At 33.9% G+C, this 15181-nt stretch overlaps 3 protein-coding genes across 4 annotated transcripts; all 3 read right to left on the bottom strand.

The window, feature by feature from the left end:
• Positions 1-487: 487 nt before the first annotated feature.
• Positions 488-1523, bottom strand: LOC124454876. The gene is made up of 3 exons (XM_047005629.1): positions 1063-1523; positions 800-934; positions 488-659 (listed from the first exon to the last, which is right to left on the bottom strand). The coding sequence occupies exons 1-3, from the start codon at positions 1180-1182 to the stop codon at positions 513-515; spliced, it is 402 nt and encodes a 133-aa protein (XP_046861585.1). The 5' UTR covers positions 1183-1523; the 3' UTR covers positions 488-512.
• A 613-nt stretch (positions 1524-2136) lies between these two features.
• Positions 2137-6073, bottom strand: LOC124454877 (coiled-coil domain-containing protein 91-like). Its single transcript, XM_047005630.1, has 7 exons — positions 6041-6073; positions 5019-5111; positions 4653-4721; positions 4473-4559; positions 4123-4212; positions 3551-3663; positions 2137-2605 (listed from the first exon to the last, which is right to left on the bottom strand). The coding sequence occupies exons 2-6, from the start codon at positions 5091-5093 to the stop codon at positions 3589-3591; spliced, it is 396 nt and encodes a 131-aa protein (XP_046861586.1). The 5' UTR covers positions 5094-5111; positions 6041-6073; the 3' UTR covers positions 2137-2605; positions 3551-3588.
• An 11-nt stretch (positions 6074-6084) lies between these two features.
• Positions 6085-8995, bottom strand: LOC124454874. Of its 2 annotated transcripts, XM_047005627.1 has the most exons (6): positions 8881-8975; positions 8556-8594; positions 7001-7648; positions 6468-6568; positions 6273-6350; positions 6085-6145 (listed from the first exon to the last, which is right to left on the bottom strand). In XM_047005627.1, exons 1-5 carry the CDS (start codon positions 8932-8934, stop codon positions 6320-6322), a joined length of 873 nt encoding a protein of 290 aa, XP_046861583.1. In that variant the 5' UTR covers positions 8935-8975; the 3' UTR covers positions 6085-6145; positions 6273-6319. The 2 variants fall into 2 exon arrangements, with proteins under 2 accessions (XP_046861583.1, XP_046861582.1); XM_047005626.1 differs by having other exon boundaries at positions 6085-6350; positions 8881-8995.
• Between the last annotated feature and the right edge of the window lie 6186 nt (positions 8996-15181).

Genomic DNA, 15181 nt, shown 5'->3' on the forward strand with positions numbered 1-15181 from the left:
CGAGTTGAGCTTCTTCACAATGTTAAAGAGTGTCAGTGTTGCACGGAAATAGAAGAGTGCGAACAAGCACTGAATAGCGAACTCGTTTTGCAAGAGCTCAACACTGAGAATCCTCCGACTTGCATTGTCAACCATCCTGGTTTTCATAGCCTGTGCTTAGACAAGTGGTCACTTCGTCTAGCAGCTGCAAAGTTACGTACTAAGAAAAGCAGGAGTACCGTCAAACAAGCACAGAAGATAAGTAAGTGCATTATTACTTTGAGATTCAGCTCTGTGCTGAATGAAATCTTCGTCATTCAGTATATTGCACTGAACACCTACATAATAATAAACAAATCGAACAAGTTAATTTAAAAAAGTTTCATAAAATTATCATTTAACATAAAATGTCTTCTTTTAATTCTATTGCGTGAGTTTAGCAATACAGCTATAATAACCGGCACCACGGCTGATAAATGCCGGAAATATTATACGGGTTTCCCTGTAGTGAAAACACGAAACGTGCGCAGTACTTATGTGCCAAACACGATACCTTTAGAACGTTTGGCTTCATCGTATTTTGCTTTCAGAGCTACATATTTGTTCCATGTTTTCCTTTTCTCTTTCAGTAGGTACGCACAACCAACACAACCATCTGTCTGAGTCAAAGCGCTGTTTGTCTAAAAGAAAAAGTCTTTCTTAAAATGTATGCATAATGTCAGTAGGGGTCAACATATGTTTTGACAGAAAAGCTCACGAATGGCAAGTCAAATTGTAAGATCGCACTATACTAGCAGGAATAAAGGTATATACTATATACTTTGCTGCAAGGAACATCGCTTGGTATCTCTTCATCCACATTTAATTCCATTGGCACGCAGTGTTCGAAATCCTCTGGCTCTTCTTCTGATTCTCCTGGTCGAGACAAACTTGTGGACAATGCTTCCTTTAAAACCTTTCGAAAATGTCAACAAATTTATGTACAAAACAGTGATTCTCAAAATAGGTTCATGTGTATTTTACTGTATTTACCATGTTTTAAAAGCGTGCGTTAATCTCTTGAAATGGAATGAATAAACTTACCCTTCTCTTGGCTCTTGCTGACGGGGGACATTCAGCTGCAATATTATATTTAGGGACTGCCACGACGCCAATCTCATCGGTAGCTAATCTAGGTACTTTAGCCGACAGACCAGAAAACATTTGGGAAAAATCTTCTTTTGCGAAATGCGCTGAGCAAATACTGGAATTAGGTGTTGGATCCCATTTTGCCCGTTTCAACCGTACGAAATCAATCCATTGTTTACGTCTTATTTTGGCTTCTGGCCTTTCATCTCCGGAAACGGTATGAAATGAAGCGAGACTCCTTTTTTTACATTAGAGACATTAGAGCAACCAGCCACAATACATCTATTTGGCATTTTCTATTTTGCGTGACTTTTTCGGGCCGCCAACTACAGTACAAGAACACTTCGACAATACACGCTCTAATGTTTTCGTGGATCAATAGGCCTGACCGGATCCTACTGTGACGTCACTAGACTGATTTGGTATCAATCTCTTATGTGCGGTTTTCGAATTTTTACTTCTCAAAATTCTATGTTCAAATGACTATAATTTCTGCACTAAATTCAGAATCGAAATTCGATTTTCAAATAACGCATGTACGTATTACAAAGATTCATATATGTGAGTTTCATTTTTTTGACAGGGGCACTTTAAACCATACGAAAGAAGCATGAAATGTGGCGAAACCTGACGTTTATGAAATGATTATCGCTAGATTTCGTTCAAGTTAAATCAGTTGTGCGACTGTGTAACCTTTCCTGTTAAAATATGAGTTACTCAAAATTCAAATCAATCATAAAACTTGAATCACTATCGCATTCCACTTTTATAAAACAAAATTGCGATAAAGCAAGTTTTATGATTTAAAATTTTCATAAAGCAATTTACTTATGAAGCTGCAGCTACACTATAAGTTTAACTATATAATAAACATGATTGAATTAAATAGTTATGTTTTATATCATTATGACACGGATTATGATTGATATACGACAGTAAATACTTCTTACGGCAGCAAACTTTGACAACAGGACAGTACTAATCTGGATGATTTCGTTTTAAAAATACATAAGGACACACATCAATGGATTTTATTTGAAAATAAGAACTTTTAATAATGTCCGACACGATGGGGAAACGTACATTTAAAGTTTCATAAGCAATTAATACAGTACAGCTGGCACAAAGTAAAATGAAAGTATTTAAAATAGACTAATAGTATACACATTCTGCTTTACATAGCTGGCGTCATAGAACCTATAACTGCTCGTTTATGACGCAGGCTCTTCTTTAAGAGTTGCTTAGGAAAAGCAAAATGAAATTGCAAAAGTTTAATTAAATGTGTATTTCTCTCAAACCTTTTCCAGAGGCAGGCATCAAGCTTATTAAAAACAATGGGTTTATTTTGCTTAAGTCTTGTTGCCGTGTTTATATAATCTAAAACACTTTAAGTTCGATTGATTTCTGTGTTGTTCATTAAAGACTGAAGTTGTGTTCGAATTGCTTGTAAAAACACGTCCATACTTTGATAGTTACGTAGTCGCAAAGCTTCATCAGCCTAAAAGCAATAAAAACAAAAAAACAATGAACAGGATTTAAACGAGGTTTTACAATGTAATAATACACTATAGTCATTACGTATCAGATCAGGGGCCGGTTGTATAAAAACGTAGTTAACTTTAACTACAGTTAGCGCTAACTACCGTAGTTAACTCCTTAACTGTAAGACAATGTCAGCGAGTTATGTGCACTAATCTTAAAGAAGTGGCTCTATCTCAATTGAGAGTCTCGCTTATGAGTTGCAAAGAGCTAACGGACGCAAGGAAAGATAATACAAAATGCAATTGCTCTTGTGTAAAAAAGGATTTGTTACGTGGATAAATTGTTGGCTGTTTTTCGTCAGCAAAACTTGGGATGTTTTACAGCACTGACGAATGTAGTACATTGTCCATAAAGCTCTTATTCTAAAAGCCTTTGCCATGGAAGATACATATGTGATTAAAAACTCAAGGTAAAACCTTGTTGATCAACAACATCTCGCCCATAATTGTCTTTGAGAAGGTAAGCCGCCATATTTAACTGTGTTTTGAAAAGTTAACTATGCTCCATAGCATTGTTAACTTTAACTACCTTTTAACTGCATTTAGCGCTAACTACTTTTTTATACAACTGACTTAACCGCGTGGTTAAATTTAACTACTTTTTAACTGCAAAAAGTGTAGTTAAAAAGTAGTTAAGAGCTTTATACAACCGGCCCCAGTAATTTATTCTAACCAGAGCAAATTTAGAAGAGGAATTCGGCAACACTGGGCGTTAGGAATCACGTGTAAAAAAATAGTAACACGTGACCAATATCCCAGCTTTAACAATACAACAACGGCATTTTAGGGCAGTTACATGATAATGCAAAATATAAATCGGACTACTTGCTCAAGCAAATGCTACTCCGTGAGCAGAGATACTTTGTTTGCAAAATGAAATTATAAAATAAAGCAATACTTACTTTTTCTTTTTCTTTTGCATATTCTTTCATTTCTTCTTTCAATTGGTCTTTAATAACAACAGCTGCATGACGTGATTTTCGCGTTCTTCGACCATTGTTTCATTCAAATTGCTCTAAATAAACAAAAATATTTATAAATTTGTTTGTTTGTAGGGAGCTAAACATATATCTTGAATGGGTAGCTCTGTCTGGAGAGATATGTGTTAATAGATAATGTATACAGATGTATACATGTTGATAGATGTATGTATACAGATGTATTCTGGCAGATATTAATGTATACAGATGAATGTTGATCCATGGATGTATACAGATGTAGCTATGTTGGTCGATGGATGTATAAAGATTCATGAATAGAGATTTGTGTTATTAGGTAGCTATAAACAGATCTGTTTTTATGTAGATGGATGTACAGTGGTGTATGTTTGTAGATGGGTGTAAAGAGATGTCTTTAAACTCAAACATTATTTATATACAGTCACCATACATCTTTGTATATCAACATACATTACGTACATCATGGTATATCATGGTATATCATTGTATATCTATCGAAGCACATGTAAATTAACCTTAGCTTCTTCTTTCTGATCTTCAACAAACTTTGAAATCAAATTTTTCGTTTCCTTTCTTTCCTGACAAAGATTTTCTTCAAATTGTTTCTATAAAATGGAAAAAAAACAAAACCGCGTTGGATGGACTTTCGTTAAAGTACATATATTACATTTAGGAAGGGTTGCCCAACCATGAATATTAAAAATAAACATATTTCTAATACACATGTATCGACTTAGGCACCTTACATACGACATGATAATATAGCAGACAATAATCAATCGACTGCCTTTAAAATATCACAAAGGCAGCGATCTTTCTTGTACGTATAATTTAAAAATACACATCCCAAGAAACTGCATCTTACCTTTACTGAAGAGATCATAGACTCAAACTCTTTCTTCTGATTGAGTAGCAATTCGTCAGCGGCAGCAACCCCGCGGGCGCGTTCTTCCTATATTACGATACGCCATGTAAAATAAAGATACATTATACCATGAGATGTAAAGTCTTAACTTCAGTTACAAATATTCTAAATTATACAAACCTCTAAGGCCTTTTCGAGCAGTTCTTGATTTTTCTTTCTCTCCTCTTCAAGACAATCGTTCAATTTTTTCTATTGATTATAAAATCATTTTCAAAAATTAATCCATCTACTTGAATGAAGTAATTACATGTATGAAGAATCATTATTCGCAAAACAAAGCACAATAGTCTTTCCGAAATGAGGACGACGAAATTCACCAATGAGAAATAAGGGTTAGAATCGCATAGATGGTCGAACTACGATTTATAGTTAATCTTTAAGTAAAAAACAGACGAACCATGAATTTGAGCGACTTTGCCTAAGAGTTATTGTTCTTTTTCTCAATAATGCTGTATAGTTATACTAGCTACAGCCTAGAATTCTAACCTCATATTTCGCCTTTTGTTCTTCTAAAGCATCTTCAATTTTATGCAATCCTTTCGTTTGTTCCTCGACAACCATAAGTTTCAAAGTTTCGCCCTACAGTCACAAGAAATGAGATTAATGTTAACAACGTTTCAAAAGCATCAAAGATCAAATCTTAAGATGCATCAAGGAACCTTCATGATCAAGTACGGGCCGAAATGTGACTCCGCTCCGGTATAAAAGAAAAAAGTAGACTTAAATTTGTAGTGCAGTTTTTAAGAACATTTATTATTACAGCTTTATGCAGTATAATGAAAGCTACATATATCTTTAATGCATTTGTTCTCTTTTTTACGTCAAATCCCGTGTTAGGTCACCTGCTTCTAGGCAACAAAAACTCTTCAATAAAGTAAATGGTTTGAACCGGGAGTATCGTTACATGGTTGTAGATCGTCCAGGTTGGTATAGTCCTGAGAAGGACTGTTTTTGTTATTGACTGACGTTTCGACAACCTTACTGATGTTGACAACCTTACTGTTGTTGACTGACGTTTCGACAACCGTTTTGACAATCTTCGACTCTGAAGATGACTACCGCTAAGGTTGTCGAAACGTCAGTCAACAAGAACAAAAACAGTCCTTCTCAGGACTATACCAACCTGGACGATCTACATTTACAAACATGTAACGACACTCCCGGGTTCAAACCATTTACTTTAAAAACTCGTCAAGATAAAATTTTCGCCAAGTCAAATCTCAAATTCGATTCTACTACCTAAAGAAGCAGTTTCCCTGTCGTTGATACAGGCGCTTTGATAAGATGGGTTAGAGTGCATTCAAACATAATGATCTATTTTGAAAACAGTGGATGGCGCTGTAACTCATGCTAAGTAAAGGACGTAGTTCAACGAGTTCAAAAAATTTTAAATTAAAAGAATACCATCACTTCTTCGAAATTTCGAACACAGCAGAAAGTAATGTTCACAATTCACACTCAACAAAGACAATGATTGTGTGCACGTTTTTCGTGGGACGATCAATCACCTGATGCTTGATGAATTCCGTAAATTTATCTCTCTCTTCAAGTATTTTATGTAAATGTTTCTCATTTCTCTCGCGTTCCTGTGATACAGCTGTTGTCGATAATGCCTTTCAAAATAAAGACGCAATTGAAAATAAATAACAAGCCATTTTCTACGAAAGCACTTGACAAAATATCGAGATGATTATTGCACGTTAAATCAATCAATACTTGTCGGAAAAAGGAAATTTAAACCTTGTATTCTTGAACTATTAGAGCAAATGACTCTTGTCCAGCTTCCCTCAGTTTCTTAACTTTTTCCTCGTGTTCGTCCTAACAGAAATCACATTTAAACATTTGAGCACAACATACGTAAAAGAAAGAATGCACACTATATAATAAGTATATTAACAGGTAGAGTAGAGCTGTTGAATGATATGAAAATCTCACCTGCAACTGATCGTACATTTCTTTCTGTTTTGTAATTCAAGATACTGATCTTTTGCTAGCTGCGTGGCTTCGGTATACTTAGCTTTCATTTCTTCCATGTTCTTCCATATAAAACCAAATGTATTAGTAACATAACATGGATATTTATTTTAATCACTTAATGGTAAACAGTTATTTTACAAGTCTTAATAAACCTTCAGTGAAACTCTGCAATACTGTCAATGAAAAAGCACTATTTAAAGGCACAAAAAATGTTTGTAAAACACGTGTAATATAATATTGTGCGAGGAAAATTACTCGACCACAATCAAAGTTAAATCATTTAATAATAATTTCTAATTGCAATATATTCCATTTATTTAGTAAAGAAAGTACTACTTGAAACCATTTTTCCTATTTTACCAAGAGTTACGGATATGTAACTTATGCAACTTACATACACATGGTTATGCTGTAACATTGCCCTACTTACGTATGTAGACAAAAAATACTACATACAGGCATTTTTCTTAAAGCATGAGATGGCAACCTACCTTTTCCAATCTGATTTTTTCTCTTTCTGCAAGAGATAACTTCTCTTCGGATATCTGTAATTTTTCTTCATAATCATTTACTTTACTTTTTGTTTCTTCTAATTCAACTTTAACATTTTTTAGTTCAGCTTCATGAACAGCACTGCGACTATCCCCAGTTCTTTCTCTGCTTGGCAATGGTGGGGCTGATTGGCTTACTTGTACATTACTTGATGTCATTAACACCTCATTCAATGGAAACTCAGTTCTTTGAGGCAAAGGCGGACCCTCGGCTGAAACCTTTTGTTTTATGCTAGAGATGTCTGAAGGTTGTGCTTGAACAAGACTTGTTTGTAACTGAGAGTCTATTTTACTTGAAAAATCTTGTGTTACTCGGTTACCTAAAGAGCTACTTTGAGGTGCAAATCCTTGACCTGGGTCAGCAATTTTGGAATTAGAGGGATTGTTTTGAAATGAAGGTATATTGGTAGCACTAGATTTGAGTACAGCATAGTCACCCCCATCATTAAATACAGCAGAATTAATTGGCTGGCTGTTGACAGAAGAATTGTTGGATTGTTGAGACGATGTTGCAGGAAATACTGTAGCCCAAGGAATTGTAGCAGATGCAGAAGAATTGCCAAATATATTGGATGCCGGTGATGCAGACTAAAATGCATAATAAAGAACATGGTTGAGTAAAAACAAGAGAAATAAAAGATGCAGAACACTAAAGACGATGCTACCTAAGTTCAAACAAATATCATACTTAGCTTTTACCAATTATGTCTGGTTAAATTCAAAGGTAGGAGTATATCACATGACTAACATAGTGATCACATCGTCAATATTTTAATTAATTTGGACAGCGAACATTGAAGTAGCACAGAACCTACTTATGTACTAATTAGCAATAGCACAGGCAAGACCATAGCCAGATCGATAACTGGGGGGGGGGAATATTTGTATATTCATGTTCTTCCATAACAACTTCCTTTAAGATCTGCCGATTATAGCATGCATATACAAAGATTCTCTGCCCCCCAAAAAAATTATCGAGGTTAATACAACACTGACCACAGGCAACAACAAAACATGCTTTAGTTTTATGAATAAAAGATTTTTGCTATTTGATAGATTGATGATATTCTTGAGCATCCTCATTGTACTAAGTGTAAATGAACATCCTTGATGATGTAAATCTTGGATGTGAATTAATGAAGTAGTTTTATGTCTCTTGTCACATGTATGAACGTTATTATTAAATCAACTAATAATGGTTAATAATTATAAACAAAAAAGTTAATAAACTAATGAATTGTATAAAGTCTATATGTACTTATAGTGATTTGCGGAACTTGAACTAGGTCAATTTAGTTTGAAAAGGAGTTCATTGCTTTAAAGGTTATCACAGACATTCTCACTCAAATTTTCATTGAGAAATTTCACAACTTATGACGTAGTGTTTGACTGTGATTGTTGTACATGTTTTGATGTGTATATTAGAAATAAACAAATCTCAGTTAACAATAAAATATTACCAATATGACTACAGTTTTCATAGATATGTACTTACCTCAAAGCCACCAAAATCTGCCCAATCATCATCTCCATTCTATAAGAAATATTATACTAAATGTTAAATATTAAATTTTGCAATACGAAGGTTAATTTGATGGTTATATTCAACATTTCTTCGTGCAGTTATAAAACCACAGAAAGAAAGATAGATCACGTAAATAACAGAAAAATACGATTTCGAGGGAATTATGTTTTTAAAACTACTCATGTGTAAATAAAATTTATTTCTCTCATGAAATAGTACGTTTTTATTTTCTTTGGAGTCTCGTTTGTCATTTACTGAAGCTTATCAAAATTACACCAAAATTATACTTGAATACCTGATTGTTGCCACTTTCTGATGTATTGAAAGCATTCCAATTGTTGTCCGCCATTTGAAATGTATAAACGAATTAATAATAACATTGAAAAAACATTTCCTGTTTTTATGTCTTTCATCTATTGAATATTTATCTTTACTAGAGGTTGCCCAGGATTATAGTGCTGCCAGAAGAGCCAATATACGTGTGTGTTTATATTTCCATGATTCCGTGATACAAAAGTACTAGTACTAAAAAAATAGCGTTTTTAAAATCTTTATCGAAAATAATAATCGAGTGGATGCCTTATTGTACAGGATCAAATGGATTAGGTACTCTGTAGAGTCAAAAATTTGCTACCAATCTTGACATAAAGGTTTTCTACACAACAAAATATTTGCATGCGTTAAGCTCAGCTTGGAAAATTGACAATGATGACTTGAATCAGCTTTTTATAATGAATGGAGTGCAAAAAGTACTATATAGATGACTTGACTAATGACACCAGAAATGAACGTGAATATTAGATTTTCCTTGACATGAAATGTTGAATGATGATTAAAACATGAAAGTCGAAACTGAAACAACAGTATTGGATAACACCAAACAGGAACAATAACGATTGAGAATTATTTGTATAGTGGAAATTATATTTGGGACACCCGTAGCATCACATTGGCTTTACTTTAAGAAATACAACAGATTATGACTGCAGAGTACCAAAGTACAGGTCTTGGCTTGTAATGACGTAGTATCACATATTCACACTAATATTGTTAGTCACAGGTAATAGTTTCTACTTATGGGATTTTAAAATACATTCTAGCTCAAAGTATTAAGTAAATTGGAACAATCCAGTTCATATTCGATAACGTAGAAATAATGGAGAAGGTATGGCTCAACCAATCACAGAATAACGTGTAATTATTGTGCTAAACTACACACTATCGCTAAGTCCTACAGAAGTACGAGTAACCATTTATACCAAGTCTGCAGGGGGGAAGTAAGCACATGCAAACACAACCAAAAAATATTAAACAAAAACACTCGACTAAGTATGTGAGAATGAAGAGCATTTACCGTGAATGTTGTGATTAATGCATAATGCAAATCTCAAGTACTGTATTAATTTTAATTGCGTTTGCACCTCCCTACGGGAATTAGCTAGTTTTTCCTGAATCATTCAATTATTAAACGTTTGTGATTTCAAAGACTTGCAGATTCTTAGGCCTTGTCCAAACGTCGAACTTTACATGAACCGAACGGATTTAAAACAAAAGATAATCAGGAAGTTCATCTCATTTTCTTTTGTCTTTAATGCGTTCGTTGCATGCAAAGTTCACGTTTGAAACAGGCCTAAATCAATCATTAAAAAATGGTAAGTTTAAGTAAGAACAATGATTGGCACACAGTACCAGCGTCAATTTATCGTCTATAACAAATAACGATATTCCCTAGTCACATTAAATATTTTATTATGTATAACATATACGTCATCAGACTGGTTTTTAAAGACGTGAATTTGCAAGTTACACCCAAACTGGTAGATGGTGTGAAATGCAATGTGACTTTTAAAGTTTTCTGGTTTAAAATTTGACATTTAACTTTGCCACCGTAGAAGCAATATAACCCATACTTTGGCTGGTTACAAGGTGAGCAACTTTGATTGTAGAAAAGCGAATCATACAAAAAATTCTTTAAGCAATTTACGAAAAGCCACGTGACTCAACATGTACGTTTGATCATTTTAAAGTGCTTTTAAATTTAACCGTGCTTGTTTTTCATACGAGTACAAATAATTTTCCTTGAGCATTCTTTATGCCTTTGATTGCGAAGACTTATAACGTGCGGAGTCGAAATTGAACTTATGGTTTACGGTTTCTGATTCTGTTGAATATAAACCATTTTGCTATGTGAATACTTTAAGCACAAGGACATTTTGATAGCGTACATACTGCAATAGAATCGCATTACAACCTATACAGCAATTTTTCATGGGAAAGTCAGAAGAAACTTGTTAATGTTTAGGCTTGTGATATGAAACTTGCATGAAAGTGTGCTTCGATTCTCACTCGAGGCAACAAAGGGATGAGAAATAGCTCCCTATTTATTTTCAATTCATTTTCTTGAAACAGATAATCAAGCGAGTCAATTTTTTTAAGATGAACAACAATGAAGTATAGTTGTCGCTAATTAATGATAAATATAGTTTTCATTTAAAAATATAACGCCTATGTCGATGTTGAAATGTATACAGAAATATTTCACACAGAAATGCTGCATATAAGAGTCAAATCCAACTAAAGGTCAACTACTTTAAGTAGGAGATCACCAATTCATCTATACATGTTTGTGATCGAAGTAAAAATTATAAATTTCATTTTTTAATTCTTTCGGTCATAAAGAGAGTTTTAAGAAAGAAAATATCCTTTATTCCTACATGACATAAATTTTTATAATTTTAGCCAATCAAAGCTTGAAGAAATATACATTCAGTCACTACACAGCATTGAGTATATGCCAATGAAGTCAATACAGCATGTTCTTGGCTCAAAGACGTTTGAACTTATCATGCACACCAGATCTGACAATTTCCTGAAAGTGAAAGGTAAGCTGTTTAAGATTAAACTAAACAAGTGAAAATATTTCAATTTCTACAAAGACGCCAGCAGCACGTAAATTTGATAGTTACGTATTCCTTTCTCCTTAACCCTTTTGTGTTTCTGGGCTGGTTCATTTGTGTGTCAGCTTGGTTTTGAATTTGTAACTTCCTTAATGGTATGAAGAGGATAAAAATTTGACATTGTTTTCGAAAAAATAACGTTAGGTAGTGGCTAGGTTGCCTTAGAAAATTCTGGCTAACTCAATCAGTAAGCACCGGAGAACTGCATTGCTTAAAATACTGTCATAGCTACCGAGCGAGATACATTGCTGTAGTAGAAATGACGTATAGCAACGATGCTGTCTTTATTAGTGATTTGTTTTTATTTAGTATTACTGTAACTCGTTCCATGTCTTTAACTGTAAAGATGTGTTTCATGTTAATGCTATCGAATATTTTCATTCCTTATAGACAAGAATATCTCTGGATTTCTTAAAAACCTATTCAATAAAAGCTCAGATCCCTTTCAACGAAATGAAATCTTACTAGAAAAATATGGTACAACAGAAAGAAGTAATAGTGGCTACGAAGAAAATGATGTCAAATGGTAAGATATGGCAGAATATAATGTAAATTTCTATTCCCTTTTTTATAGCAAATTTCTAATGATTTCCTAGTATTATGTCTAAATCTTTTAACAAACTTCTTCCCTTTAGAGGAAAAAGTGATTTTTCTTCGTTTTCTCAACGAGCAGTTGTAAAGAGCAGAGCAAAATTGCCAATCGCAAAACGACAACTATTCGAAAGCATTCAAACAGAAAGATGTTAAATGAAATCAGAAATTAAGGTAGGAAACTCACAATTGACCTTCTAAGCTTGCCTTGACTTTGCAATGTAATGTGAAGCTGAATATTTATTGCTCTATGCAAAGACAATTTGAAACTTTAGATAATTCAACCAAAATTGTGTGAAGAAATACGATATTCATTACGCCAAATTTAAATTAACAGGAAGATCGGTTGAAAGGGACAATGAAACTAAGAGCATTTATTGTGATTAATTTGTGCACACATGAAAAAGAAACTAAATTCATTTTAAAAAACGAAATTAATATTTCACTAATCAATTTTTACAATTAAATTTATCATTTTACAATATAACAGAACGTAGCAATCACTATAGGGTAATGTGTTATAGTAATTTATATATGTCTTGTCGTTGTCCAAACATCTGCTGCCTTAAGCCTTTGCTAGAATGCTTGCATGGTTAGACATAAATTCGTAAGTCATAAATGTTGTAAACATTGTAACTACCATCGCAAACATCTCAAGGGAAAGATGAATTGTATACTATCGTTTTACAAGACACAAGCCTGCAAAAGGACATGAAGAAGAAAATAAAAGAGCAAGATAATGACTTAGGTAGAACGAACGGATTGAATGAGAGTTTTTTTGGTGAACGTGAGAGCGATAGGTGGTTTCTATTTGCTCAGAGTGGTGACTTCAAAGTCACGGGACAGGACATTTTTCTTGTGGTTTTGGTCTTAGCTTTTTCTGTGTGAAAATAAGTCCAATCTTTATTCCACATTGTTGGTAGCGAGTGCAACATCTTCTAATGGGTGATACCTTGTTTGGATGCTACATCGATTCGTGCTAGCGCTGCGCCGTTTGTTGCTTGCGTGCTTCACCGATTAATTCTTGCGAGTGCAGCGTCGTTATTTGCGTGCTCACCGATTCTTGCGAGCGAAGCGTCTTTCGTTGCGCATCTTTGCTTCATTGTTTCTTGCAAATGCAACGTCGTTTGTTTCCTGGGTGCTTTGTCCATTCTTTGGACTTCAACGTTAAACAACTTCTTACTTAGGCATGGTTCAGTGTTTCTTTCGCATTTTCAAGTGTGGGGTGAGATAGAATAAATAGAATTAGCTATATCAGACAGAGGGCCAATCATTAAGAAGAGTGTGGAAAGAAAAGGACATTATTCAAAAATGAAGATGACAGAGGACAGTCTTGTCAAGAACAACATTGATGAATTAATTCAAGAGAAAACTTCATTTCCTTTATTATTATTGTAAATAAATAGTTCCATACTCCATAGCTCTCTAGGACTTCAAAGGCTTTACATTGCAGATGTTGTAAATTTGTTTTGTATTGTGTTTACTCCTCATGTTTAATGTATAAGCTCGTCTTAAAACCTTAACTTTCCATTCATCGAATAACTATTTAATGACAAAACCAAAGTTACTTAAGGTATAAAGGTACTTCACGTATAAAGGTACTTCACGTATAAAGGTACTTAACGTATAAAGGTACTTAACGTATAAAGGCCCTTAATTCTAAATTGGAAAATTTTCGACCATGTGTGCACAAATAAGTCACTTAAATGCTGCAGTTGGCGCAAACGACTCAGTGAAAGGTGGCAAGTAAGAGAAAAGTCGTAGAAAAGCTGGACTGAACAGCAAGTGAATTGATACTGCGCCATAAGAACTGCATTTTATTTACACTTACTCCGTCATGAAGTCTACATCGAAGTAATACCGCTGGTCACTCAAATTATAAATGATGTCAGAACGTAAACTCAAGCAAGATGTTTGCGTTTGGTGACGTAAGAGATACTCGTTTGTATAAAATTGCGTACTGGGAACTATAATCACGCATCAAGAACTTATTTGAAACCTTTGTATGATTATCTTGTACGTCAACAACGTTCTCAATCAGGATGTCAAAGCTTGCGGTGCTTCATCTACTTAAGGGACTATCGTTTGTATAAAATTTGCATATACCTGGAAAGATAATGACGGATCAAGACATTTTTAAACATTGAATTAGATTATCTTGTACGTCAAGAACGTTCTCAACCAGGACATAAGAGCTATGGTGCTTCATCTGCAATAATAGACTATCGTTCCTGGAAAGTTGCATACTTGGAACGATAATGACGGATAAAGACTTTGTTTAAAGACTTTTTTTTGTGTTTCAACTGGTACATCGAGCTCACGCTAAAAGGATATTTCAAAAAGCTATTGCGCTTCATCAACCAAGGGAGTTCCATTTGTATGAAATTGCACACTGGGAAATATAATGATAGATCAACACATCCGCATGTACGATATCCTGGAACATAATTGAAATACGAAAAAGTTCATCAAAGCGTCACAAACCATCGCAAATAATTTGGTACGTATTATATACTACAATTAATTATCTTCATTCTCTTTAGTCATAAACGTATTATTTGCTACATTTAAATACGTATTATTTGCTACATTGAAATACGTATTATTTGCTACATTGAAATACGTATTATTTGCTACATTGAAATACGTATTATTTGCTACATTGAAATACGTATTATTTGCTACATTGAAATACGTATTATTTGCTACATTTAAATACGTATTATTTGCTACATTGAAATATCTTCGGTTATATAGCTACTTGAGTAAAATCATAAAGACATTTATTTAACAAAACTATTCTCAATTTAGAGCATTACGTTTTTGACAAAAAGAAGCACCTTGAAGCCACTGCTGAAAATTTTTGAGGAGCAGTGGATTTCCTAAGACGACAAACAAAAAGGTATTAAAAATCTCTTAAATATACACCGATCAATTTCATAAGAGTTGATCATTGTGTCGGGAAAAAATGTTTTTCATTGGGAGAGCGTATTTTTAAGAAGATCGAACGGCATTTCATATGTCTCGTAACGTTGTATAACACCATCA

This window comes from Xenia sp. Carnegie-2017, unplaced genomic scaffold (genome assembly GCF_021976095.1).
Source record: "Xenia sp. Carnegie-2017 unplaced genomic scaffold, XeniaSp_v1 HiC_scaffold_3, whole genome shotgun sequence".
In the NCBI taxonomy this organism is placed as follows: domain Eukaryota; kingdom Metazoa; phylum Cnidaria; class Anthozoa; order Malacalcyonacea; family Xeniidae; genus Xenia; species Xenia sp. Carnegie-2017.

Coding starts and splice junctions, on each gene's coding strand:
- LOC124454876 (XM_047005629.1), bottom strand. CDS start 1,182: ATGTTTTCTGGTCTGTCGGCTAAAGTACCTAGATTAGCTACCGATGAG. Junction 935..1,062: donor CAGCAAGAGCCAAGAGAAGG/GTAAGTTTATTC, acceptor CATTTTCGAAAG/GTTTTAAAGGAAGCATTGTC. Junction 660..799: donor GCGATGTTCCTTGCAGCAAA/GTATATAGTATA, acceptor TTTTTCTTTTAG/ACAAACAGCGCTTTGACTCA.
- LOC124454877 (XM_047005630.1), bottom strand. CDS start 5,093: ATGGTTGTCGAGGAACAAACGAAAGGATTGCATAAAATTGAAGATGCT. Junction 4,560..4,652: donor TGCTCGAAAAGGCCTTAGAG/GTTTGTATAATT, acceptor ATCGTAATATAG/GAAGAACGCGCCCGCGGGGT. Junction 4,213..4,472: donor CTATGATCTCTTCAGTAAAG/GTAAGATGCAGT, acceptor TCCATTTTATAG/AAACAATTTGAAGAAAATCT.
- LOC124454874 (XM_047005626.1), bottom strand. CDS start 8,934: ATGGCGGACAACAATTGGAATGCTTTCAATACATCAGAAAGTGGCAAC. Junction 7,649..8,555: donor CAGATTTTGGTGGCTTTGAG/GTAAGTACATAT, acceptor TATGCATTTTAG/TCTGCATCACCGGCATCCAA. Junction 6,569..7,000: donor AAAAAATCAGATTGGAAAAG/GTAGGTTGCCAT, acceptor TTTATATGGAAG/AACATGGAAGAAATGAAAGC.